Here is a 26643-nt window from a genome sequence, read left to right on the forward strand (position 1 = left end):
TCCTCCTATATACAAGCGACATGCAGCCACAACTGGCTCTCTAGTATTGGGGGACATATAGGCTGCATGTTCAAATAGCGGACATAAGAACTAAAGAGTTTCTGAAGGAACGTTTGACCTGACGGCTGTTCTGGGGACCCATGATAAGTTCTCAAAAGGACCAGAAACGTTTGCCTGTGAAAGGACACATTGTGGTAAATTTGTCTTCTTCTTCAGCACTTTATAGTCACATATGATTTGTTTCATGGTTGGAAATCTGGTTTTGGAGATTCTGAACTTTTACTTTGCTCTTTTGAGATGAGCCAACATGCCATCCGGATCAGTGAAATTGCAAAGTATTAAAAAGCTTGGACAGGAGAATCGCAGCTATGAGATTACAGACGAAGGTAAATCAAATCCAGTCATCAAAGAGGATTTCAGTCGACTCTCAATCAAATTGTAAGACGTTTTCTACATTTTGCAGAACCGGCTGGCTCTTACATGTACGTATTATGCTTGATTGTGTGTGTGTGTTTTTCAATTTTTTTTGGTATGGGCCACTCTTTGGGTACATTTTGCTGCTGCTTTAAATTCAATTTTATTCGAACATCCACAGTATGTACTGTACATCGCAAGCCACGGAAATTCTGGACAAATTAATGCAATGCGATGGTGTGCCGAGTTTCCAACATTTTGCCCCTCTTATATAGCAGACAATAGACCACTTACTCTAATGCCTTGTTGTTATACTTTGCTGCCGATTACATAGTTATATCTCTCTCAGATAGTGTCAATCTTAATAAATCCCCCATTTTGTTAGTACGGCTATTGGATTGCTTCTCACGTGAGTTTCCCTATTGGCTTGCTAATGCATAAAGCTACGTAGTGCATAACAGTACACTGTGAATGTGTCTGCTGCAATGACATCATGTAAAGTTCAGTCATGTGTTTTAAACAATTTGCTTTAGACTGAATAGAATTGCTGAAGTAATTGTTACTGATCATTTTATTTGCTGTGCACGTGTATTGTTTCCACGCAGGACCATGTCAACTTCCAAGGAGAGGGAGAAGTGAGTAGAGCAGTTGAAGTCAGGCTCTGATATTTCATCCCAAATAACACTTGTATTTTCTTCCAAACAGAGGACAGGAGACCAAGGAGCAACCTGCCATTAGAGTTGGCTTCTTTCAGCTGGTAAAAACAGAATGACATTCATATTTCAGCTCTTCTGTGTCAGTGTCACTCATGCAAGCAACCTCTTTAATGCGTATATCCAGTTCCGCTTTGCCACGTGCAACGAAGTGCTGATGATGGTGGTGGGGAGCATATGCGCCGTGCTGCATGGCTCCGCCCAGCCCCTTATGCTGCTGGTGTTCGGCCTGCTTACCGACACGTTCATCGAGTACGACATTGAGCTGAATGAGCTGAGTGACGAGCGGAAGGAGTGCGTGAACAACACCATCCAGTGGACGAAGAACTACACTGACACATTCGCAGGCTTGAACCAGTCGCACTGGAGCTCCATCAACTATTCAGAGTGGGAAACCTTCGCGCCGTTTAGGAGCAGGCCGTGCGGGTACGTTGGTGACGGGAATCGCAAGGTTGTCTTTCGGTCAGTCACTTGCGCATGATACATTTCATGCCTGCATACTGATTTTCAGGATACTTGACATCGAATATGAAATGACCAAATTTGCCTTCTATTATGTCGGGATTGGAGCAGCCGTCTTCATTTTGGGATACTTTCAGGTTTGTAACTTAACCTTATACTGTATCAAGTACCATCTTGGAGCACTTTCTCACCAGCAGGAAGTGGTTTATTATATTCAACTCTAGGGGCTCTGTTATCATGACCAGCATATGTTTGATGCATGGGGGGGAGTAAATCGGTGATGAGATGGGTAAAACAGGGAGTTGATAGTTTTGCAAGCAGAGGGAGGTGAACACAGCAACGCAGTGAACACAGCACACTCTAGTCATGTCCCATCAAAGTGGTTCTTCTCATTTTAAATGCAGCGCACTAGTCACGCACTAACCCTGGTGGAGTGGAGACAGCCCAATTTTTCCCAAGAAGAAATTGATTTGCTCGTCTAGGAGGTTGAAGCGTGTCAAGTATTTATATGGGACTGCAGGCAGACCTACATGGTCTAAACTGGATTGGGAGTAAATAACAAATCTGTGCTGTAATGTGGGCAGCTGGAGACTCCCCCAATCCCTTGACCCATAGTAATAAAATTCTGTCTTCCCGCACCTTGATCAAATTGATCAAAATCATGTTAGACCAGTTGTGCCAGTATCCAGACATGGTCTGAGCAAGCCTAATTTAGACTGACTTTCTGTCACCAAATTGTCACTTCGCCAGGGTCATCTCCAAGGACACACCTGATCAGTTCGCCAAAAAAGGCAAGCACGAACAGTGAACACTTGCGCTTGAACAAAAATCAGGATACGCCAGCTTTGGTGACCTCCAGCAAACATGCCAGCTACGAAAACAGAGCACTAGCTCTCCCACCCTTGGTTCAGTGTAAAAATAGTAAATCAAATCTGTAAGAGAATGACTCCAGGTGCATTGTTGTGATTCATTTTGATGCACTTGGTTTTGTGTGTGTGTGTGTGTGCGTGTGTCTGCGTGTGTGAAAAGAAACTGAAACAACTGGTAAATGAACCAGGTTGCCAAGCCCAGAAGAAAAAAATGAACTGGAAGTGTGAAAGCATCCTTGAATCACATTGGTCAGGGTTAAAGTCTTTTTTTGCACTCTGGCTTTGCGCTCTCTCCTGTCTTATATTCAACAGCCTTATGTATGACAGATCTCGCTGTGGGTCAATGCCGCCGCCAAGCAGATCCAGCTCATCAGGAAAATCTATTTCAGCAAAGTGATGAGAATGGAGATCGGCTGGTTTGACTGCACCTCGGTGGGAGAGCTCAATACGCGCATGTCTGAGTAAGTTGGTCACAGCGGAATGGTCGTTATCTCATTGCTGGAGAAAAGTAGTATGCTCACTACATCATGTCCTGTCTGTGACAACACAGTGATATCAACAAGATCAATGACGCCATTGCGGACCAAGTCGCCATTTTTATGCAGCGTTTCACCACCTTTGTGTGCGGCTTCTGCATCGGCTTCGTCAAAGGATGGAAGTTAACGCTTGTGATTGTGGCAGCAAGTCCACTAATTGGCATTGGAGCTGGCCTCATGGCTCTGGTGAGACTCTCCGCCTTAACATGCTTTGACTTCCTGGTGAATGAATATGCTTGTTGGTTTGTATGCCCATGAACAAAAGTTGTAAGGGTACCAATGCAATACATTTTCATCACCGTTTTTGATATCCTTATATTTGGATTTCCATTTGGAACATTGATCATTGAATCTTGAGCAAAGAATCCTCACTTAGGTGACAGAATAGGAATGGGAAGTGTAAAACACAAACCAATCCATCTGAAAAAGATTATAGGTGAAGACTTGTTTCTTCTTAATCTACCGTGCAGTTGCAGTGTGCCCGGTTTCTCCTGAAGGAATGAATCACACTGCTATTGTGTCAAACTATTCCCACTGCTGTTGCTGTTACCACCATTTTGCATGCACACTGCAATGGGAACACAAAGGTCTGAATTTACCTTTCCCAGCTGTACTGTATTGAACTGAAATGTACCGCAGCACTTAGTGGAAATGTGGATTCTTGAGAAAGGCTTGGCTCAACATCACTTGACTTCTTTGCTTATATTTTGGGTTCAGTTTGTGGCTAAGCTGACAGGCATGGAGCTTCAGGCCTATGCTAAAGCTGGAGCCATTGCAGACGAAGTCCTCTCCTCGATTAGGACGGTGGCTGCTTTTGGCGGAGAGAAAAAAGAAGTGCAACGGTATGCAATCATATGCTGAACAAAAATGTATATGCAACATTTTTTGGGGTCATGTTTTTGATGATTCCATGTACAGTACCGGTACATAAAAGGCCAATTTTTATCTGTCTTCCATCCATCCATCCATCTACTCCGCTTCTCCTCACAAGGGTTGTGGGCCTGCTGGAGCCCATCCCAGCCGCCTTCGGGCAGTAGGTGGGGTAAACCTTGAACTGGTTGCCAGCCAATCGCATGCCACACATAGATGAACAGCCATCTGCACTCATAAATCACACCTAGGGACAATTTAGAGTGTTCCATTAACCTGCCATGCATGTTTTTGGAATGTGGGAGGAAACCGAAGTATCCAGAGAGAACCCAGACAGGCACGGGGAGAACATACAAACTCCACACAGAAAGCCTCTGCACTGTGAGGCAGACTTGCTAACTTGTCGCTTACCGCACCGCCCATCATAATCATCATCAATATAATATTCATTCATTCATTTTCCGAACCGCTTTTATCCTCACTTGGGTCGCGGGGGTGCTGGAGCCTATCCCAGCTGTCTTCGGGCAGTAGGCGGGGGGTACATTTTATTTAATAGCCCCTTTTGAGACCATTGAGGACAGTATACACCAAATGAATAAAATAAATACAAATAACAGGGCAGTGTAATTACAGTGAGTAGGTGATCTTGAATAGGTGGGTTTTGGGTTTGGATTTGGTTCATGATACTGGGATGGACCAATCAGGTTAATGGAGGAGGATCTGAGGCTGCGGACTGGAGTGGCCACATGCAAGAGGTAACACTGGTATGGTGGGGCAAGCTTATGAATGACCTGCAGGGTAAAAAGGAGCAGTGCCAGTCTGGCAGCTGGTGAAGTTGCTGTTGGACAGGGGTAATGTGATGTGATGGAAGGATACGATTTATGTCATGAGACGTGCAGGAGAGTTGAGAGAGGAGCGGAGTCGGTTGATGTCACACAGGGAGGAGTAAGCTGGTTATGTTACTGATATGCGAATGGAATGATAGTGTGCTGTCGAGATGGACACCCAGACTGTTAAACTGGGGCTGGGGGTGGGGAGGAACTGGGGAGTGATCAACTGAAATGGAGAAATTGTCAACTATGGTTAATGTAGCTTTAGTATCAAAAAGGAGAACTTGTGTTTGTCACTCTTTACCTTTCATGAAATAAAAGCTAAACCCAACCTTTATTTCTGATAAGCAGGAGCACTGGTGATTGTAGCTGTTTTATCTGAAGTTTCAAGGGGCTGGCAGGTGTTTTAATTGGAAGACTGCATGTTATAACCCTCCCGCACGCACACATGCAAACATGCTTTCTCACACACACACACACACACACACACACACACACACACACACACACACACACACACACACACACACACGCAAACACACTTTTGTAATTCAGGTTTAATTTTCTGCATTACTTGGCAGGTTTTATGTCTGTCACGTGAAAGTTGAACCCTAAACCAGTCTGTGTTGGCTATACAGTGTACAATAAATATTCTCAAGCAATTATTTTGCTTGTTGACTAGTTACAGATAGTAGTTGCGATTAGTTGACTAATCAGATCATCTAAATCGCAGCATATCGCTCCAGCTGCTCTATTAGGGGTGTTAACGTATTGATGTGTGTGCCCCGCGATCTAGCTACATTGATAGGTACTGGACTGGTGCACATCGATGCCAGCATCGACACCTCATTTTTGAGTAAAATTAGAAAAAAAGAACAGTGCAAAAGAAAACTAAAATAAACACTTGTTTTGAGTTTTATTTTGTTATTATGTAACATTTATTTATCCAAAACATTTGCTTCACTAGTATATATAACTTAGAAGCACTAAATTGATTGACAAAATCTAAATGTTGTATTCATTCTGAAACTGAACCCCCCGAAAGACGAGAACAATTGAGCACTGGAACAATACAGTGTATTGTAACATACTTTGTCATGGATGTTTTATTGTTATTTGCTGTCGTGGGGTGGAGGACGGTGTGACGTTATGATGGGTTGGGGAGGGAGTAAAATCCAAACATATTTTTTTATACACACTATGGAGACATTACAAGGAACAATCATAATACAATTTTGAATTCAGCATTGATAGATTCATTGCCAATGGTAGGGGTGGCAACTGGGGTGGGTCAAGGCATTTCCTAAAGATGATAGCTGCCACCCCTCGCCACCCTGGAAAACCACCTTTGTAGAGGAAGTGAGGGAGGAGGTAGGACATTAAATGTTGGCTTTAGAGGAGCCATAGAACTGGGTGTCATCTGTGCAGCAATGAAAGAGGATATTACATTTATGGAAAATGTTACCGAGGGGGATGAGGTAGATGATGAAAAGCAGGGGCCCCGGGACGGAGCCCTGAAGTGACTGGGTGGAGGTCAGATGAAAAGGACTTTAGCTGGATGAATGGAGTGTGAGGGGGTTGGGTAGATAGAGAGGCAATAGCAACGTCAGAAATCTGTGTAGTCCCAGTAGAGCCCCTTCAGCATTTTATTTGATATTCTAAAATATTTATATATTATTTTCTTAGCCCCCCTATGTATCAGGAAAGCACCCCCCCCCCCACCCCCACCCACCCTCCAGGGATTGAGAAAATTATTGTGCTGTCACTGGGGCTTCTACTTCTCGCGTATGAGGGCAGCTTTGCGGTGTTAAATGTCCAGACGTTGCAGCCATTGGACAGTAGATTCATTAGGTGCTGTGAGGTTCAAGTTGCCATCTGGTGGTCGATGAATGGGACAGTAGTAGAGGAGATGTTCTGCAGTTTGGAGTTCTGGTCCACAGTTGCAGAATGGTGATTCGACGAGACCCCATCGGAACATGTTGTCGTTGAAACGGCCTACCCCAGTTCTTAGGCGGTTGAGTCGTACCCAGGCTTTCCGGGGTAGCGTTGAGCCAGGTGGGGGTTCGGTGTTGGGTTGGACCATGAACTGGTTGGGTCTTGCAGTATTATCCCAACTACTTCTCCACGCTTCCAGGATGTTAAAGTTGGAATCATGAGGTTCTGCAGCATGATGAGGAAAAGGGTGGCGAGATTTTAGCCTTTGGCGCTTTCCAGGTTGTACCTCGGCGATCAACTGGTTTAGGGCATGGTTTTTGTCCAGCACAGCATGTTGAGCAAGGCAGTGGGTAGCTTTTTCTCTACGTAAACTGGCCGGGGCAATGCCTGCCAGTACTGGTAGGAACTCCGTGGGGGTGGGACGCAGACATCCGTTGATTATCCGCATGGTGTCGTTGAGGGCAACATCAATTTTCTTTGAATGGGTACTTCGGCACCACACTGGTGTTGCGTATTCAGCTGTGCTGTAAGTAAGCGCAAGAGCACTTGTACGGAGTGTGTGAGTGCTTGCACCCCAGGATGAGCCAGCTAGGCGTCTCAGCAGATTGTTTCGAGCTTTTACTTTGGCACGAAGAGCATCTATGTGCTGTTTATATGTGAGCTGTCGGTCGAGCTTCACTCCTAGGTACGTGGGGGATGGGTTATGTGGAAGTGGAGTCCCATGCAGGTAGACAGTGAGTTGGCGCTTGTATTCCATGTTGTTTAGGTGGAAAGGTGTGGTGGTAGTCTTTGCCAAGCTCAATTTAAGTCTCCACGTTCTCAGGTATTCCGCTATCAATGCCATATCAGCAGTTAGTGATTCTTCCACCATGCGCCAACTTTTGTGGGAGTAGCATAGTGCAAGATCGTCAGCATATCCATATTGATGAGACTTGGTTTTGGGCATATCGCTGATATAGATGTTAAAGAGCATAGGCGAGAGGCATGATCCCTGTGGTACTCCATTTCTCAAGCGGCGGGGTCGGCTGCGTTGTCCGTCGCTGGTCTTGAGCACAAAGCTTCGGTTTGCCAGAATATTGCTCAGGAAGCGAACCATTTGCTTGTCCGGAATCATCTGGAGAAGCTTCAGTATCAGGCCTTGATGCCATACAGTGTCGTATGCCGCAGTTAGGTCAACCAAGATAACTCCAGCCTTGTTTCCCTTCTCGAAGCTATCTTCAATAGTAATGGTCAGCTTGATTATTTGCTGGGTGGTAGAGTGTCCATATCGGAAGCCAGCTTGTTCTTTAGGCAGCTGGGGGTCAACCACTGAGTCAAGTCTGGTCAGGAGAAGTCGTTCCAAGATCTTATACGGAACACATAGCAGTGAGATAGGGCGGTAGCTCCTTGGGTCATCGGGAGGTTTATGTGGTTTCAGCAGGGAAACCACAGTAGCTTTCCGCCAGATCTTCGGTATAGACTGGTGCTTCATACAGGCTGAGAGGTATTTGCGTAGCCAGTTCATGCCTTTTGGGCCACAGTATTTCAAGAACTCAGATGGAATATTATCAGGGCCCTGAGCTTTGCCAGTCTTGATCTGTTTGATGACAGAGGTTAGCTCTTTGGTGGAAAAGGGAGCTGAGAGGAAGCCATCAACGCTTGGAGCATTCCATAATCTGGTGCATTCTTGTTTCACTCGGAGGTCATGGACTTTGTCAGCCTCTTTATACTTTCCATTAGCTAATAGCTGATGTGCAATCGAGTTGGCAGTGACAGGGCAGCGTTTGGGTTGAGAGCTGCGTCCTGTGAGGCGATTGAAGGTCTTCCAAGCTACTCTGCTGGAGTGAGTGAAGTCTATGCTTTGGACCGTGTCTTCCCAACGTTTCTTACGGTTCGCGTCGAGGCATTGCACTAGGTCGGTGGAAGTCTTGGTTGCTTCTTCACTGGTTGCGGCAGACAGGAAGTCTTTGTAGTGGCTGTCACACTCCTCGTCCCATGTTGGTATGAATTGGTGACGGTAACCGCGTGGGATAGTTCTTTTTGCGGCTTTGTATAGGGTTTTACAGAACGACATATAAGACGTATTCAGGTCTGCTGATGTTGGGTCTGGTAGGTGACAGATATTGTTATCAGCTAAGCGCCTGAATTTAGGCCAGTTGGCTTTTCGAAAGTTCCATCTCTTCACAGCTTTGCTTGGTGTTGGCCTGATTGGATTAGGCGGGAGTATGAGTGATGGTCTATGCTGTGACTTAGGAAACGGACTGAGGATCAACCGCTCTGGAATGGGTCCATTAATGTTGGCAAAAGCCAAGACCGGGTTAGTTGTTGTGTTCCATCTTCTGGAGTAGAAGCTGTCCGGTTGTTTTGGATCGTAGAGCAGTTGCAAGCCAGCAGCCGAGGCCCAGCTTTCAAGTGTTTCACCATCTGGATTAGTGGTTTGGTAGCCCCATGTGGTGCTATGGGAATTGAAATCTCCGCTATATATGCAAGGAGAGGCAAAGGCAGGGATGGAATTGCCTTGCAGTTTTGTGCTTGGTGGTTTATACACATTGACTACGGTGGTGCCTTCAATTTCCGTTGCCGTACATTCCACTTCCCCGTCACTTTGTGATGAGTTGATCGGGTTCCAGGTGGCAGAGTTCTTCACAAAAGTGGCTATTCCATGTATGCTGCTGTTGGTGCAGGCAGCCAGGTTGTAACCAGAGATCTTGAGTTTGGATTGATCCAGTGAGTGGGTTTGTCACTGGGGCCATGCATTATCATGCTACAACATCAGATGATGGTCGTGGCTGAATGGCATAGCGATGAGCCTCAGGATCTCATCACAGCCTCTCTTTGCATTCAAAATGCAACTCATAAAATGCACTTCGCCTACCCATATCATGATCCCACCACCACCAGGGGCCATCCATCCATCCATTTTCTGCTTAACCTTACAAGGGTTGCGGGCGTGCCAAAGCATATCCCAGCTGTCTTCAGTCAGTAGGCGGGGTACACCCTGAACTGGTTGCCAGCCTATCACAGGGCACACAGAGACGAACAACCATCCGTGCTCACAATCACATGTAGGGACAATTTAGAGTGTTCCACCAGGGACCACTCGATCCAAAGTCTCGATACAAATCAGCAAACCGCCCGGTGCTTACCCACAAACTCCTTTCCGATTGTCACAGCAACTGTTCAGGTGGTTGGTCCCAGATGATCTTGGAGGTGTATTCAGGATGTGGAGGTCACGGGCTGGTGTGGTTGTGAGGCCGATTAGGTGAACTGCCAAATTGCCTGAAACACCTTTGGAGACAACTTATGGTAAATCAATTTAAAAAAAAATTTTTTTTTTCATTCAGTTCACATAAATATGAATGTTGAGTTAACATGGCAGCATGGGAGCTTCTTATTCATCAAGTCTGGTTAACAGATCTAAAGTTTGAGGTTTGCAGCGCACCTCTGGTCTACCTGTGTGGAGTTTTCATGTTCTCCTTGTGCTTGTGTCCATTCTCTCTGGCTACTCTACATCCCAAAAGATGTGTCCAAAAATGTTAGGTCCATTGAATACTTTAAATTGTCCACATGTGTCAGTGTGAATGGTTGTATAGACATGCCCTGAAGGTTAGCTTTGGATTTTTCATTGTAGTTATTTTTCATTTTGTTTTGACATTTTTAATGTTAGGTTTATTATTTGTTTCAAACACAGTATATGAGGAATTATGCTGAAACATTTTGTAATATAATACACTACAATTTATAAAATGAACTTCTTTCTTCTGCATGGATACCAAAATAAATCCATTTAAAATGAAACCCGAGAGCTCACATACAATAATGCAACAATATGATGCATTTTTGACAAACAGTATACAGTAGTTAGTTTTAGTTTGGTTTTACAAAGTTCAGATGTAGTTTGATTTGCTTTCATATTTTTAAAAAAAAACATTCCTTTTTATTTTATTTAGTTCACAAAAACCTTTAATTTTTTTATTTTTATTATAAATGTTATTTCCTTTTCATTACCTATAATAACCTTGCCCCCTGCGATTTGTTGGCAACCAGTCCAGGGCGTATGCCATTTTTCACCGTGGTCAGCAGGGAAAGTTCTCCAGCTCATCGACATATGTCCCCCTGTTTTTTTAGAAACTTCATGGCTGGATGTTATGTGTTAAGTTGTTGAGTAAACTACTCTTGTTCCCTCCAGGTATGACAAGAACCTAGTGTCAGCTCAGCGCTGGGGCATCAGAAAGGGTTTGATCATGGGATTTTTCACTGGATACATGTGGCTGATCATCTTCCTGTGCTACGGCCTGGCTTTCTGGTATGGCTCCAGTCTTGTGGTGGACACGGAGGAATACTCACCGGGGACACTTTTGCAGGTAACACCTCCCCATTCCAACCTATGAGAATATGCAGCTTGTGGACATGTTTCATCGTCACCTTTGCCCTCAAGTACTCTGAAATGACAATTCTTGGTTGAAGCCAAAATGAGGAATCCGAAACTCGAAAAACAAAACAAAGGGAAAAAACCAACCCTGTAAACATCAGTTGAATCGTTTTCTGCAAATTTGTTTAAGTCCGAGCTTTCTGTTCCCATCTGTTCCCAGCGATGGCCACAACGATACCAAGCCCTAGCATGACTGCACAGGAACATTCGGAATACATTATTTAAATTCTTCTGGAAAATTTGCATTTCATGCAAAACAACAAACATATGACTCCATTAATATTTCCATGAATATTTTCCTAATGTTATTACATTTTTATTAGATTGTCTTCATTGGAATAGTATTAAATGACAAAATATTGCCATCTTTGGGTGGGGGGGGGTTCAGTTCAGTTATGTTATTCAATATGATATCTTGACCCTTAATTGCTAAATCTAGTTTTGTTTACAGAATGAGACATTACAAGAAATATCAGGCTGCATATTCAATGAGCAAATTATTTTAAAATTGGTCATACAAGATGTTCTGTAACTTTGAGAACATATAAATGTTTAATTTACTCTTCATAAATATACACGGGCGGTCTGGTGGTCCAATGGTTAGTGCGTCGACCTCACAGTGCAGAGATACCGGGTTCAATTCCAGCTCCGGCCTCCCTGTGTGGAGTTTGCGAGTTCTCCCCGTGCCTGTCTGGGTTTTCTCCGGGTACTCCGGTTTCCTCCCACATTCCAAAAACATGCATGGCAGGCTGATTGAACACTCTTAATCGGTTGCATCAAACATACGGCCCGCGGGACGGAACAGGCCCCCAGGAGGTTCGATCAGGCCCACATGACCATTTGAAAGTGATAAAATGCATTAAAGACATGGAATGTCTTTAATGCACTCTCCTTAGTTTGTAAAATGAAGGCAGGGATTAAATTTTGATTTTATATGCACATGTAGAAATGGTTTAAAAATTCCTTTCTTTACAAATCTTGTTCATTAAATTTCAACATTTTCGTAATGTTATTGTGCTTCTTTAGACCAAAACAAAAGGAAGACATGTTATTTTGGTAATTTATAGCAGAGTATGGTATAATTTTAATGGTCCGGTCCACTTGACATCTACTGAGGCTATATGTGACCCACAATATGAAATGAGTTTGAATTAAATTGTCCCTAGATGTGAGTGTGAGTGCGGATGGTTGTTCGTCTCTGTGTGCCCTGCGATTGGCTGACAACCGGTTCAGGGTGTCCCTTACCTACTGTCCGAAGAGACCTGGGATAGGCTCCAGCACCCTCCGCGACCCTTGTGAGGATAAAGCGGATCGGAAAATGGATGGATGGATTACTTAGTGGCGGTATAGCATCTTCTGTTACTTTTGTTACACATCTTCCGTTCAGGTTAACGATACTTGATTCACCGCCATGGAGGTGATGATTAGTGACTTTTAGAAAAGCAGCCAGCCATAGCTGCAAAGCTGCCAAACTAGTTTCATACATTGTGGGGGAAGGTGCAATGACATCAATCCAAAGTTTTGAGGGTTTTTTTTTTTGGTCCAATCCTATGTCATCCAATCACAAGCCGCGGAATTTATGGACTCGCTTGGAAACTCCAAGTTAATCAATCGACTGCGCATGTCATCTGGTCCTCTCTGGAATATTGTCAACTTCCCGGAACAGCGGAACACATGGCATCACTGCAGTCACTGGAAATGGAGTCCTGAGTGGGCAGGCAACCTGCTCATGTCTGGCCAACGGCCGGCTGCTGAGGCGATGGAAAACTTTTGCAGCCGTTATCAGAGCGTCCTATTTCAGCTGTAGGAATTTGGTACTAAGTATTTCGGTCCGAAACTGAAATTGCACTTTTGGCCCACTTCTGTGAAAACTTTGGGTGACTGAATTTTTGATGCACCCCGACTCCCAAACTAACGGGTTAGGAACAGGCAAAAATTTTAAAAAACATGAAAGAATGAAGCTGATTTTCCCATTAGGGCGAGTGTGAAGTTGCCTGGTGTTGCAATTAACCGCAAACGTCTTTTTAGATGAGTCGACACAACGATACCATGCACAAAGACAAATTGATCTGCTGTAACAGCAAACAGCTTGCAAGGACGTTAATGTTGATACAAAACAATATAACAATAACGTATCCCCATAGTCCTCTCTACTAGAGTTAGTGACGCTTTATTTGAAGAACATGATGAGTCATTTAAAATTAATTAAATAACTTTTAGTATGTTCATTCAAGTTACCGGTAATTCATGGATTGAAGCATTATGGACTTACAAAGGAAGTCAATGTGATGCATGCATTTCCAGTCGTAACTATTAATCGTTTTTAACTTATATTTTTGCTGCGTGGCTCATTAAAAAAAAAAAAAACCTCCCCCATTACTGGTACTTGAGGGGAATGGATAAAACATTGAGCCACAAAAGTTGCCCATCCCTGTAATGGGTCATTACATTTCCCCTAAGGTCTTGTTAAATTTTAATATCCGCTACAGTACAGTGATGAGGTTTGCTTTTTACTTGGTAAAACTGTAGCTGTGATATATACTCTTAAAGTCTTTATCTTACTCAGACGTTTTCAGCAATTGGTATAGGGCACACTATTTCCCAAATGCAATTGAGCATTATTTTCACTTTGCATATATTGTACGATGCTGCTCCTATTACAATGCCTTGCTGGACCTTTTCGCATTGCCAGGTTTTCTTTGGTGTTCTGATAGCAGCCATGAATTTGGGCCAAGCATCACCATGTCTGGAAGCATTCGCCGCAGGCCGCGGAGCTGCCACTATCATCTTTGAAACCATTGAACGAGTAGGAAATGTTCTAATATTGATATCCATCAAAGTTGATCTCTCATGGCTTGAACAAGTGTTGTTGTTGTTGTTGGGTTTGTTTTTTTTTACTTTATCAGGAGCCTGAGATAGACTGTTTATCTGAGGCAGGATATAAACTTGATAAAGTCAAAGGCGACATTGAATTTCACAACGTGACATTCCATTACCCTTCCCGGCCGGAAGTTAAGGTATTTGACTGACTCTGTTGTTGCCTCTTTCCTTGTAATTACAATGAATTGAAGAAGGTACACTGCTGACTGTGCTGCTTCGACTTCCTTTGTTCAGATCTTAGACCGGCTCAGTGTGATAGTGAAGTCAAGCGAGACCACAGCCTTTGTTGGGGCGAGCGGCGCCGGGAAAAGCACAGCTGTCCAACTCATTCAGCGCTTCTATGACCCCAAAGAGGGCATGGTAGGATCAAGACGTACATTCGCAACCTGCTATTGATGCATGCAGGGACTGAACATTGCTTTTCTCTTCAACCTTTGTTCATGTTATTTAAAAAAAATAACCATCTCCTGAGGATGATAAACTACCAGTTGGTCCAAATAGCCTCATTTTTTCCCCCTTTCTCTGCATTTGGGCATCTCACTTTTATAATGCACCCTGCTTCTGCAGAAGGCAGTAGCCTCCTGTTGTCACGATCGATCGTATTTGTGTGTGTGTGCAGCAGCAATGTACTTTGGCACCATCATCCAGCAATTTTAGCTCGACTCGCTGCTGTCGTCTCAGGTGACCCTGGACGGTCATGACATCCGCGGGCTGAACATCCAATGGCTGCGCTCGCTCATGGGCATCGTGGAGCAGGAGCCTGTGCTATTCGCCACCACTATTGCTGAGAATATACGCTATGGTCGACCTGGCGTATCAATGGATGACATCATCACTGCCACCAAAGAGGCCAACGCATACAACTTCATAATGGACCTGCCACAGGTGGAGATCAAATAAACGCTTGAAGGACCTGCGTGATGTAAACCTTATTTCCTGTGATTTCACAGAAATTCGACACCTTAGTGGGGGAAGGTGGTGGACAAATGAGTGGCGGTCAAAAGCAGCGTATTGCAATTGCCCGGGCACTTGTCAGGAACCCTCGCATCCTGCTGCTTGACATGGCCACCTCTGCATTGGACAACGAAAGTGAGGCTGTGGTACAAGAGGCCTTAGATAAAGTATGTCTGTGATTTCTTTACTGTGTGTTTTTATGTAGCATTGGTTTACAGCAATCGTAGTCTACTACATTTACATTAAAAAAAAACCCAGCAGTGTGTGGAAGTAGTCATTTAGTATGCGCCAGCAGCGGCGTCGTGGCTTCAGTCTCAACTAGCTTGGGGTCCAAAGAATGGAAACGTGACATCAGCTATGCGAAGCGCAGCTACATCTGCGCAAATATCACCAACCAACTCTTTCAGACAGCATTATTCCTCTCAATGCATCAAAACAGGAGTTCAGAACATTCAGAGAAGGAGTCCATGAATCAATTTATGGATAGCTAATTTTTCCCCATCATCGCTTGAGAAACTCTGGTCCATTGTCCGTCTGTGATAGTGATTAGAAGAACACAAAGAGAGTCAATCGTATTTTGACATGACTCTCAGTAAGAGTGTAGCTTCTATTTGCAGTACGACTTCTGTATTGCAACACATAAAAATGATCACGCCATGGGTCTTGTTGGGTGCCTTTCGGTTTACTTTGTGAGGAACATGCTTTTTCTAGGTTTGATGAGGAGAAGTTGCATTATTAACAAAGAATTACAGGACACTGAACTCATGAATTGCTGTTCACAGTCAACAAAATACTGATAAATAATGGAATCATGTGTAACAATTTTAGGTTGTGTTTCTGGTACTTCACCACCCCAGCTTTTTTTTCCCCCCTAAAATGCATTTTTGACCGTTGATGCCGAAGGTACGCATGGGACGGACCACCATCTCCATCGCCCATCGGCTGTCCACTATAAAGAACGCTGACGTGATTGTGGGCTTTGAGCATGGCCAGGCAGTTGAGAGGGGCAAGCACAGCGAGCTACTGGACAAGAAAGGCGTCTACTTCACTCTTGTCACCTTACAGAGCCAAGGGGACAAGGCCCTTAATGAGAAGGCTCGGCAAAGTGGGTTCTACAATCAGTGATTCCCGCAAACATGTTTCACTTCTACTCAACAATCCTTATCGATCTCAGTGGCTGAAAATGAAGACACACCAGAGAAGCTCAGCCTGTCCAGAGCTGGCAGTTACCGGGCCAGCATGAGGTACCACAACACAACCGTTGTTCCAATATTTATACAAATGAGCTTGTTCTGGTATACAAGGAAGCAGGATTCGATCCAAACCTACTTCGGATGCGAGATGAGATACATCCTCGATCAATCACAGGACTGACACATAGACCACCATCATTTATAATTGATATTTGAACATGGTCCTAATTAACCACTGTGTCTTCTCCAACTTCACAATCCTGACTGTGCATCTAAATCAGATAATTCCCTTCTCTGACCGCGAAAAGTCATAGCAGTTAGCATAGTGCTTCTCAGGTATTTTCTGTTACGCCCCACCAATGAAGAGTAAAACATTTCACACCCTCAACTCCTCCCTGCCACTCTAATTTGTATCATTTGTCTATGAAATTCTTGCGAGTATACTTCTGCACAACACTTTATCCTTATTACCGTTAAAGAAAGAAGAAATATAGATCGAATTACTACAAAGAATAACTTTGGTAAAAAGAAATAAAATAAATGAGCGCCACTGCCACCTACTGCAGTGGATGTGCAATTACACTTTAGTCCAGTACAAGAAAAAAAAAAGCATGTTACCGGGATCACAGACGCCAACCCTAGCATTGCACCGTACCCTCCCAGGATAGCAGGATTACGTATAAACTATAGGACCAATTTGCAGGGAGCTTGGTGGAATGGTGGCACATGTGCATGTGAGAAGCCATTAAACGTGTGGTGCAGATGAGGGAAATTGTTTTCTTTTCGTCGTGTGAGTTCTAGAAAGTCTGTTTTCCTCTGCCCCAGAATGCAAGTAATCCTCAGCGAATCCCAAGGTTTTTGATCATTCTTGATGAAACCACAAAAAGACCTGTGAATTCAGAAAATAAGCACGCAGCGCTGCTTATTTTTACTTTTTTGGGGGGAATCTTTCTGCAGGCAAGCTGGCTGTGTTTAATGAGAGGATTTGCTGTTAACTTTTGAGTTAAGTGGCTGTCAACAGCAAAGAGATCCGTGCCTATTTGTTTGGCTGTAGATTCAAAATAAAAGGTCTCGACTCCCTTGTTGTCAAAAGGCACGTTGCTGATTGTGCAAAGTGCTGCTCACCACAATGGGGCTGGACAACCAAACACAAATGCACCTCTATACATTTCAACCTTTTATTTACATTTCAACCTCACCTGGAGTCAGCAGAAAGCCTCCTAGATGAAATTCCTCATAAAAACCACAAAACAGCACAGGAAGTTCAATAAAATGTAGCCATTAACACTTTTGGGCTGATACACGCTTATTTGACAGAGCCTCCATCCGCCAGAGATCTCGATCCCAGCTATCCAACCTGATTCCAGAATCTTCTGTTTCCATTGCCGGAGAGCTAGGCCCCAGAGCATACTCTGTGTCTCAAGTAGACAAATCCAAGGTGGGCGCATGGGTGGCTGTGATAGCCTCTGATTAAATATGGGGGTAAATGGCCATTGCATGCATTCTCTTTTTCCAACAACTATCAGCTTTGTCGCATTTCTTCACATTGTGATGCTGAATATTTAGAATGCCATTCAAGAGGAGGAGGAGGAGGACCTAGTGGAGCCAGCACCGGTTACCAGGATCTTGAAGTACAACGTGCCAGAGTGGCCTTACATGCTTTTTGGATCTTTGGGGGCAGCTGTGAATGGAGGAGTCAACCCTGTCTACTCACTTTTATTCAGTCAAATATTAGCGGTGAGGTTACACTGTTTGAACTGTTAAGAAAATATTGCCCTTTCCAGCGCTGTTAGAATGATGGAACCATTTCTAGAGGGCAAAAAAGCAAGTGGTCAGTTGATTTTTCATTTGTGTGTGTGCAGACTTTCTCAGTTACAGATCCCATAGCGCAAAGAAAGGAGATTGATAGCATCTGCCTGTTCTTCGTCATGGTCGGCGTTGTCTCTTTCTTCACCCAAATGCTGCAGGTAAAGTAACATTTGGCTTTAGCAAACACTGCTTTGAGTGTCCCAAAAGTAACAGCCATGACCCAGAATTTCCCTAAAGATGGAGGTTCCACTCCATATGTTTATTTTTTAAATTCTGAATGATTACTTCTTATTGAAAATAGCCAGAAACCTAATAAATTAGATCTTGTAGTAGGCCCGTCTGTTCTCCATGAGTCATTTTTGATCTCACAAGGGATGTTGAACAGTGAATTGCTTCCATATTTGTGGGAACAGTTTGGAGAAGCCACTTTTCTGTTCAAGTATGACTTGCCTGATGCACAAAGCAAGGTCCATGCGGTGCGGAAGAACCAAACGGATAAAGCCAGGCCCTCTCCCCCAATTTAAATTTGGATTATTTACTGATCCCACAAATATTCTCTGTAATGAATGGACAAAAATTGCCACGGACACACTCCAGAATCTATTCCAAGCTCCAATTGTCGTGTGTAGAGGCCAAGGTCTTTAAGTATGTATGCATGTATGGATGTATATGTATACGTGTTCGTGTTTAAGTGTGTGTGTGTGTGTGTTTGTGTGTGTGTGCGTGTGTGTATGTGTGTGTGTGCATCTTCAGGGCTATGCCTTTTCCAAGTCTGGAGAGCTGCTGACCCGCAGGTTACGTCGCCTGGGCTTTCATGCCATGCTTGGCCAGGAGATTGGCTGGTTTGATGATCACAAAAACAGCCCTGGAGCTCTGACCACACGACTGGCGACCGACGCCTCGCAAGTTCAAGGGGTGAGGCATGAACAATCAAAGAAAGACAAACGAAGACCTGGAAATAAAAGATGAAGTTTTGATCTATTGTATCATGTTAATCTGTTGGTGCCAACCCCAAAATATGTTCAGGCTACTGAAGAAAATAAATGAATTAAGCTCTCTGTTCCAATATTTTTGGAGTACTGTACAGTGTATCGTCAGGTCTAGGTTAAGCTGCAAGGCAAACTCAATCCAATAAGAAATGATTCAATTGGCTGCACATCCTTCCTTCCTCAAAGGCCACCGGCTCCCAGATCGGCATGATAGTCAACTCTTTGACCAACATCGGGGTGGCCATCCTCATGTCCTTCTACTTCAGCTGGAAGCTCACGCTGCTCATCCTGTGTTTCCTGCCCTTCATCGCGCTGTCAGGTGGTTTCCAGGCCAAGATGCTCACTGGATTTGCCAAGCAAGACAAACAAGCAATGGAGGCTGCAGGACAGGTCAGCCTCCAGCTTGATTGATATGACAAATGAGGAATGACCTCAAAGTGACAAGTCACAATTTGCCACAAGTGACAATAGCTGAGTTTCTTCCTGAGTTTCAGTATTCCTCCATAATAATTTGCACATGTGGCGATGTGCTGGAGTCACAGTGTGGAACAGGCTCACTACCAGACTACTCACTTCCTTTGTATATTCAGATTTCAGGTGAAGCGCTCAATAACATTCGCACCATCGCTGGTCTTGGCAAGGAGAGGAACTTTGTGGACAGATATATTGCGCAGCTGGATGCTCCATACCAGGCAGCCCTGAAGAAGGCTAACGTCTACGGGGCTTGTTACGGTTTCGCCCAGTGTGTTGTCTTCCTGACCAACTCTGCATCCTATCGGTTCGGGGGCTACTTGGTACGCCAAGAGGGACTCCATTTCAGCTTGGTGTTCAGGTACGTGACATAACAGGCCCTATTTTTGTGTCGAGTGCAAGTCCAGAGCAAAGCGCAGTCTAACTATGCACATCGTTGAGGTTTTCATTTGATATTTTGTAATACTTTGCACAGTTGGAATTGGGCATAATGAGGCGTTTGTGCCTTTGTGCACCGTTGTGGGATGGAAGTAGTCTTTTCCTACTGTCGACTTCCCTCTTTTGCATCAAAATCAGAGAGATTGGTAGGCACTGTATGCCTAAGTACACCATGCTTGACATTGTAAAAGCAGACAATGTCAAGCATGCTTGGGTGTGCGCATGACATTGGCAGATAAACTGCAAGATCTCCCCTTGCGGATGACCGCCTTGCACTACCGATCGTGCGTACTGGTGTGACCCCTCACCCCTCAACCCAATAGTGAAGGGGATGCTATTAAAATATTTTTTAAATGACAATGATTAGAATTCGCTCAATGAATTAATTGCTTCGATGATTCAGAGGGATTGTCACCATGCTGGTGTCAAATTTATTAATGAAATCCGGTGACATCCACCATGCACGCCCATGAAGCGCTAAATTTGTCTGCCTGTGCCTCGGTTAAATACACCCAAATTGTCCCATGAGTTAGATCTGATTTTTGCAAGTCTAAAATGTAGTTGAGTTTTTGTAACCAAATTTGTAGATGTGCGCGGCCAAAACGCCCAGGGAAACGTAGAGCATCTCTCAAATTCACAAACACGAACTAGACCATTGTCCCGGTACGAAAATGATGATGCGCAAGGTTTCACGCCGAGCACAGACTACTTTTGTTAACAAATTGTCGAATGAGTCAGGGCTGAGCCAGCGCCGTGCGACAGAGTGTCTAGAGAGGCGCAACATGACCCCAAAACACAGTAGACTGGACTTGTGCCTGCATAAAAATGAAGGGACCCCATCCGTCCATTTTTACACTGAGTGCACGGGTATCACTCTGCCAAAATAGAGCCCAATGGAAAGCCCTTTGGAAAACAAACAAAAAAAAAGACTGATAAACCATCCCAGATGTTTCCTAAGTGTGAGCTGTGTGTCAACTGAGGAGCAGCACAGGATTTCAGGGCAGGCGCAGTAGCTAAAAAAAAAAACATACCACTGCCAAAACATACAGTACATCTGTCTAAACCTGCAAAACTAACTTCACGTTCATTGAATTCATCCATTTTTAATTGTCACAATATGAGGAGACAAAGGAGGTTATGTTCTCTGATAGGAGACACACCGTCCTACATTGAAAAGCCCTGAATTCTTCTTTTCTTTGTGGAAAACGAGCACTTGTTTCATCTTGTGCAGGGTCATTTCTGCCATCGTCACAAGCGGCACAGCCCTGGGCAGAGCCTCCTCCTACACCCCCGACTATGCCAAAGCCAAGATTTCAGCTGCACGCTTCTTCCAGCTGCTGGACCGAGTGCCCAAGATTAACGTCTACAGCGACAAAGGACATAAATGGGTATGTTTACACAGATTGAGATGTGTGCTACGATAGCCACACTGTTTGTAGTGGGTGTGGGGAACCCCCCTGCCCCCAAACCCATCTATAGTTTTAACTTGACTTGAAGGATAACTGCAAAAAAATATACTTAGTCACAATGCAATGCCTTTAGCTGTCCAATATAATTTTCGGTTTTGATTGACACTGTCAGAGAGATGCTCATTTCACAATGTCTAATTAGGTTTTTGACAGTGTGGAAGTTTACTGCAGCTTGCTTTCCTGTATTAAGATACATGAGTGACACCTCTTAGTATAATGCAGAGCAGCTCTCCAGTGTTCCATGCTGTCAGTACATACACAGCCTTTTCCCAGGAGCGCCATCAAATCCATCATCATCATTTACAGAGCAGTGCTCACTCACAGAGGCAGTCTTAAATACGGTGCATCCAAATTTGTAGTACTAAAGTAGTGGTGCAAACAAACTGCAATGAAAGTAATACCCTGCCCTACATTGTTTTCGCCCATGGCAGAGGTAAATACTCCGAAATCATCCTCTCACAGACAACGCCAATCATATTTGGATCAAACCCGTGCAGTATAGCGGAGAACACTATAGTCCCAAACAAAACAAAACCTTTGCACCCTCTTTGTTTACCCCACCCCCACCCTTCTCTACCAGGATAACTTCCAAGGGAACATTGAGTTCATTGACTGCAAGTTCACTTACCCGACCCGACCAGACATCCAGGTCCTCAATGGGTTGAACGTGGCAGTGAAGCCCGGCCAGACGTTGGCCTTTGTGGGGAGCAGTGGCTGTGGAAAGAGCACCAGCGTGCAGCTGCTGGAAAGGTTTTATGACCCCGACAAGGGCAGAGTGGTGAGGCGGCCGCTGAAAAATGCTGTGCATGATCACTGCTGCCATAGGACTCAACTGTACACTTTTCTACATTCCAGTCTACAAAACTGAAGAAAATGTTTTGGTTTTGGTTTTTACCATCAAATTCATCATCCAATGCAATGCCTGTGTTCCCACATATAAATACGGTCCAGGAATAAGTCAACTAAAATGTGCCTCTTGCCAATTTATATTGTTGTAAACGCAACAGCTCGCTATGCCAAAGTTCACCATATATTTTACCGATTAAAACATCAATTGTTTGTCTTTATAGTTTACTCGACATAACTGAGGTTGAAATTTATGACAGTCAGCATGAAATAGTTGAGGCAGATGATGATGATTATGACCTTTTCGAACATGACTCTTTGGAATACATTTCAAGATGTGATTGAGAAACGTGTCAAACCACGACAGCTGAACATTCAACATCTCGCTCGTCAAAGGTATTTCTCAATGTCCGATTGGTGCTCAGCTTTAAGTCAGACAGTTTTGCTCTGTCTATCGCGGGGGCACTTATCTCGATTGGAGGTGGGCTCGTGCCAGAGAGAAATTACTGCCAAGATGTACAAGGTCTTAATGGAGCTGGAAGTGCCTGGGGAACTCATAGTCCTGATTCGCGGAGATTTAGAAGAGGAATCACACAGTTAGAAGGGACATTACGTTAAAGCTCGTTAAGTAGATTGTGTGTCTACTCTTTGATTAGAACACTGCCTCCTACTAATGGTATAATCGATTGCTTCTTGCAGCTGATTGACGGTCGCGAATCGACTCTCATCAACGTGCCTTTCCTGAGATCCAAAATTGGCATCGTGTCGCAGGAGCCAATCTTGTTTGACTGCAGCATCTTGGAAAACATTAAGTATGGTGACAACTCACGGAACATCAGCATGGACGAGGTCATATCAGCTGCCAAAAAATCGCAGCTCCATGACTTTGTCATGTCTCTACCTGAGGTAGGTTCATGTTTCCAGAAGGGGAGCTGTGGAATTGTAAGACGGATTGGAGCAGAGTGTGTAGAGGTTAAAAACAGGGATTCATTTTGTTTGAATGTTAATGATTTCTAATGTTTTTTTCTCGTAACAAATTAGGTAAATAGTCGAGATAACTTACTGCTTGGAGTCTTAGATGCTTTGCGACGCAGATGTAAACGATTATGATTCAATACTCAATATAATATCAATGCTGGGCGGCCCGGTGGTCCAGTGGTTAGCGCGTAGACCTCACAGCGCAGAGGTACTGGGTTCAATTGCACCTCCGTGGAGTTTGCATGTTCTCCCCAGGCCTGCATGGGTTTTCTCTGGGTACTGCGGTTTCCTTCCACATTCCAAAAACATGCATAGCAGGCTGACTGAACACTCTAAATTGTCCCTAGGTGTGAGTGTGAGTGTGAGAGTGGATGGTTGTTTGTCTGTGTGTGCCCTGCGATTGGCTGGCAACAGGATCAGGGTGTCCCTTGCCTACTGCCAGAAGACAGCTGGGCAAGGCTCCAGCAACCCCCGCCCGCGATCCTTGTGAGCATAAGCGGATCGGAAAATGGATGAATAGATGGATATCAATGCAGATGAAGAGAAAAACGTTTTCGGTGTTAGGTCGGTGCCTTTTCAACCACATCCACAATATATATACATTTCTTTTACACACTGCAACCATTTAATGTCACTGTGTTGATGGTATTTTGAGTGCATACGTCAATGCATGTCCGCACATACTCTCACGCCGCAACCTGCCCGAGAGGAGAGCCGCCACATGTCAGAATCTGTTAGTGATGTTTTTGTGTCAAGTTTTTGTGCCATCTAGCCAAATCTTGGTCTCTCAACTTCCTGGGTCCTGTCACAAATTGCAATACATAAACGACATGCTGGTGCCTTGAACGTTTCAGGGCAATGTGGACAAAATAGGATGGACGTGAGATAACATGTGGGGATAGGCAACTATGACATGCTGTGATTTCCGTCGATGCCTGGCCACATTTTTAAACGAAATCAAAAACAGCGTGAACGCACTGCAATGTGAAATGATGGAAAAAAATAGAAGGCGATCTGTAGCATGACTGGCATCTTCCTGACCGACTCTTTTCAGCATTCGGTGCGAATTTTCATGGCAAGTTAGGGTGTATGGTAACGATTTTGTCATATTGAATCATAATGCTCATGGGGCCAGGGAGCGGATATAAAACCAGGAGAGCTTTCTTTGATTCTGCCATGGTCACAAACGTGTTTCACAGCTGCCCTGCATCAATGTTTCTTCTGTAGTAAACCTTGGCAGAGCAGGAAAAATGTGTCAGACATTGATCAGAATGCAAGAAACTGAAGAGGTGATACATGTCAAAGCCTTGGCTAAGCATTGCTCTTGTTTATTGGAACAGCTTTAAGCAAATAATGAAAACCATACTTTGCATGTTGATCTCACTGTATGATTTTCCTGCTCAGAAATATGACACAAACGTGGGTGCCCAGGGTTCTCAATTATCTCGTGGTCAGAAGCAGCGCATTGCCATTGCCAGGGCAATCATACGCGATCCCAAGATTCTGCTCCTGGATGAAGCCACCTCAGCTCTGGACACAGAGAGTGAGAAGGCAAGTTGCACAATGAAAACAAAATGAATCTGCATTGTGCATAGCTGCTTGATATGCTCTGGTTGCAGGCAGTAAGAAGAGCTGTTCATTATTGCCATCATTAATGTCATTATTCTTCCTCACGGCTGATAGCGACCTTGTTTACATTTATGCATGTCGTGTATCTGCCAGTGTAGGCACTGAAGCCGTGGGCTCTCAGTAATCAAGTTGCGATTGTGAAATTGCCACTCTTATGCCGCTCGCATGCTGACTATTTCCCTCCCCTGTGTGACTTTGTGCACTCGTCTCGCCCACCACAGACAGTGCAAGAGGCTCTGGACAAAGCTCGAGAGGGGAGGACCTGCATCGTAATCGCCCACCGCCTGTCCACCATTCAGAACTCCGACATCATCGCTGTCATGTCCCGAGGCTACGTGATTGAGAAGGGAACACATGACCATCTCATGGCCCTGAAGGGCGCTTATTACAAGCTGGTCACCACTGGAGCACCAATCAGCTAATGGCCGTAAGAGGGTAAACAACTGGAAACATGTGAGAGGAGCAAAGTTATTGTCTGAGGTGACGAGGCCAAGTCTGACTAAACAGCAAAATGTAACTTGAATCTTTTCACTTTTATCATATTTATTTGTGTGGAAATACCCTGTTACGCTGAGAGGGTTTGATGAGCTCTTTTGACACTACTGCCAGCTTACGTTGTTTTGTGTTCCCACAATGTGACAAGGGGGTTAATAACAAGGGAAACATCCAAGCACACGACACTACATAGGTGGATCGTAGAAGGACTTAATGCCAATGAAAGACAGCAAAACATCTGGGGTTTTTTTTTTTTTTTTTAAGCAATTATCCCATTCGGGAGGTTGGGGTCTATTTTTAATTCCAGGTGAGAGGTAGTAACACCTAGGACTGATCATATGTGGCGATTGTGCATGGGAAATCAAAGTTAGCGCTGTGAACCACTCGACTACTAATGACCCAAACACAACGTAATTCTTTCACGAAAGCAATTGTTTGGAAACTAATATAATCATCCCTTTAGTGAGTTACTAGTTTGAGAAACAGACATTTCAACATGTTTTTGTAACATGTCAGTAGCTCAAAATCAAAGACCTCAAATGGCGTGTGTCACAACATAGGGTTATAGCGCCAAAAAGCCATGACAAGACAAGTGCAACACAGTACATTGTCAGAAATGTGAACCTGAAATGTTTAATAGGATTGTTAAAAATGAATACTGTATATCAAACAGGGATAGGGCACGTTGGATAAAATATATGCCTTTACAGAGCTTTATCGTCAGAGATTTACTCATTTTACGTGTGTAAAATTGTGCTGTATCACACTGAAAGCTGTTTGTTTTTTGATGAATAGGACATCAAATATTAATGTCAAAATTAACACATTGTTAAATGAATACCTCCCTCAAAACACAACTTGTAAGTAAGAATGATTGTATTTTGGAATTTTTTATCATGCATGTTTACTGTCAATAAAGTGCACGTGTACTTAATGTTAGTCAATGGCTGCATTAAAAACAAACACGCCTCTTTAATTATTAATTTATTTGAGAAAAATCCAAATCAATGTTTTAGCTGTTCAGATACCTGCCAGTCAAAATTAAGCGTTAAATGTGATACAGAGAGTTGTGGCAGATCAAAGGTAATACTGAGAGCTTTCACATTAAAGAAGGCTGTGATATTGTCTTTGACATATTTCAACGAAAGCACAAATAAGCAGGTGGATGGTGTACCATGGCTCAGATATTTAACCCGGTCGGTAAAACGTGACCTTCCGTTTCTCGACTGCATACTTAGCGGTTTGATGCTGTCTGGAGTGCAGATGTCAGAAACACTCTATCAGTTAGTGGTTATATGTGATCGCGCCACACTGACCTCTGGGAAATTGAGCCTTTAATCGTGACATCTACGGACCTGGACTCTGAGGTGGATTAGTATGCCTCAGATGCAATCTCATCTTGCCACTTCTCTTCCAAATTGATTCAGCGATAGGACACTCTTTGACTTTGTG

The 26643-nt window shown here is 44.0% G+C and overlaps 1 protein-coding gene across 3 annotated transcripts; it reads left to right on the forward strand.

Annotated features, from left to right (window-relative positions):
• Positions 1-26154, forward strand: LOC147211316 (bile salt export pump-like). Of its 3 annotated transcripts, XM_086125609.1 has the most exons (29): positions 1-194; positions 298-386; positions 464-482; positions 1020-1049; positions 1120-1171; positions 1255-1553; positions 1639-1726; positions 2786-2919; positions 3009-3180; positions 3712-3836; positions 10798-10972; positions 13733-13846; positions 13947-14057; positions 14155-14280; positions 14602-14805; positions 14871-15041; positions 15778-15979; positions 16049-16118; positions 17385-17505; positions 17634-17804; positions 17930-18034; positions 18630-18791; positions 19052-19255; positions 19456-19697; positions 21006-21162; positions 21824-22021; positions 22789-22995; positions 24472-24622; positions 24922-26154. In XM_086125609.1, the coding sequence occupies exons 2-29, from the start codon at positions 308-310 to the stop codon at positions 25116-25118; spliced, it is 4086 nt and encodes a 1361-aa protein (XP_085981735.1). In that variant the 5' UTR covers positions 1-194; positions 298-307; the 3' UTR covers positions 25119-26154. The 3 variants fall into 3 exon arrangements, 2 of the variants coding, with proteins under 2 accessions (XP_085981735.1, XP_085981747.1); XR_015102481.1 differs by lacking the exon at positions 24922-26154 and having other exon boundaries at positions 22789-23631; positions 24472-24618; XM_086125621.1 differs by lacking the exons at positions 1-194; positions 298-386; positions 464-482; ... (2 more) ...; positions 1255-1553; positions 1639-1726 and adding an exon at positions 2564-2707.
• Positions 26155-26643: the final 489 nt, after the last annotated feature.

The sequence above is a fragment of the Hippocampus guttulatus genome, chromosome 1 (assembly GCF_054856545.1).
Source record: "Hippocampus guttulatus isolate MCC_2025c chromosome 1, RoL_Hgut_1.0, whole genome shotgun sequence".
In the NCBI taxonomy this organism is placed as follows: domain Eukaryota; kingdom Metazoa; phylum Chordata; class Actinopteri; order Syngnathiformes; family Syngnathidae; genus Hippocampus; species Hippocampus guttulatus.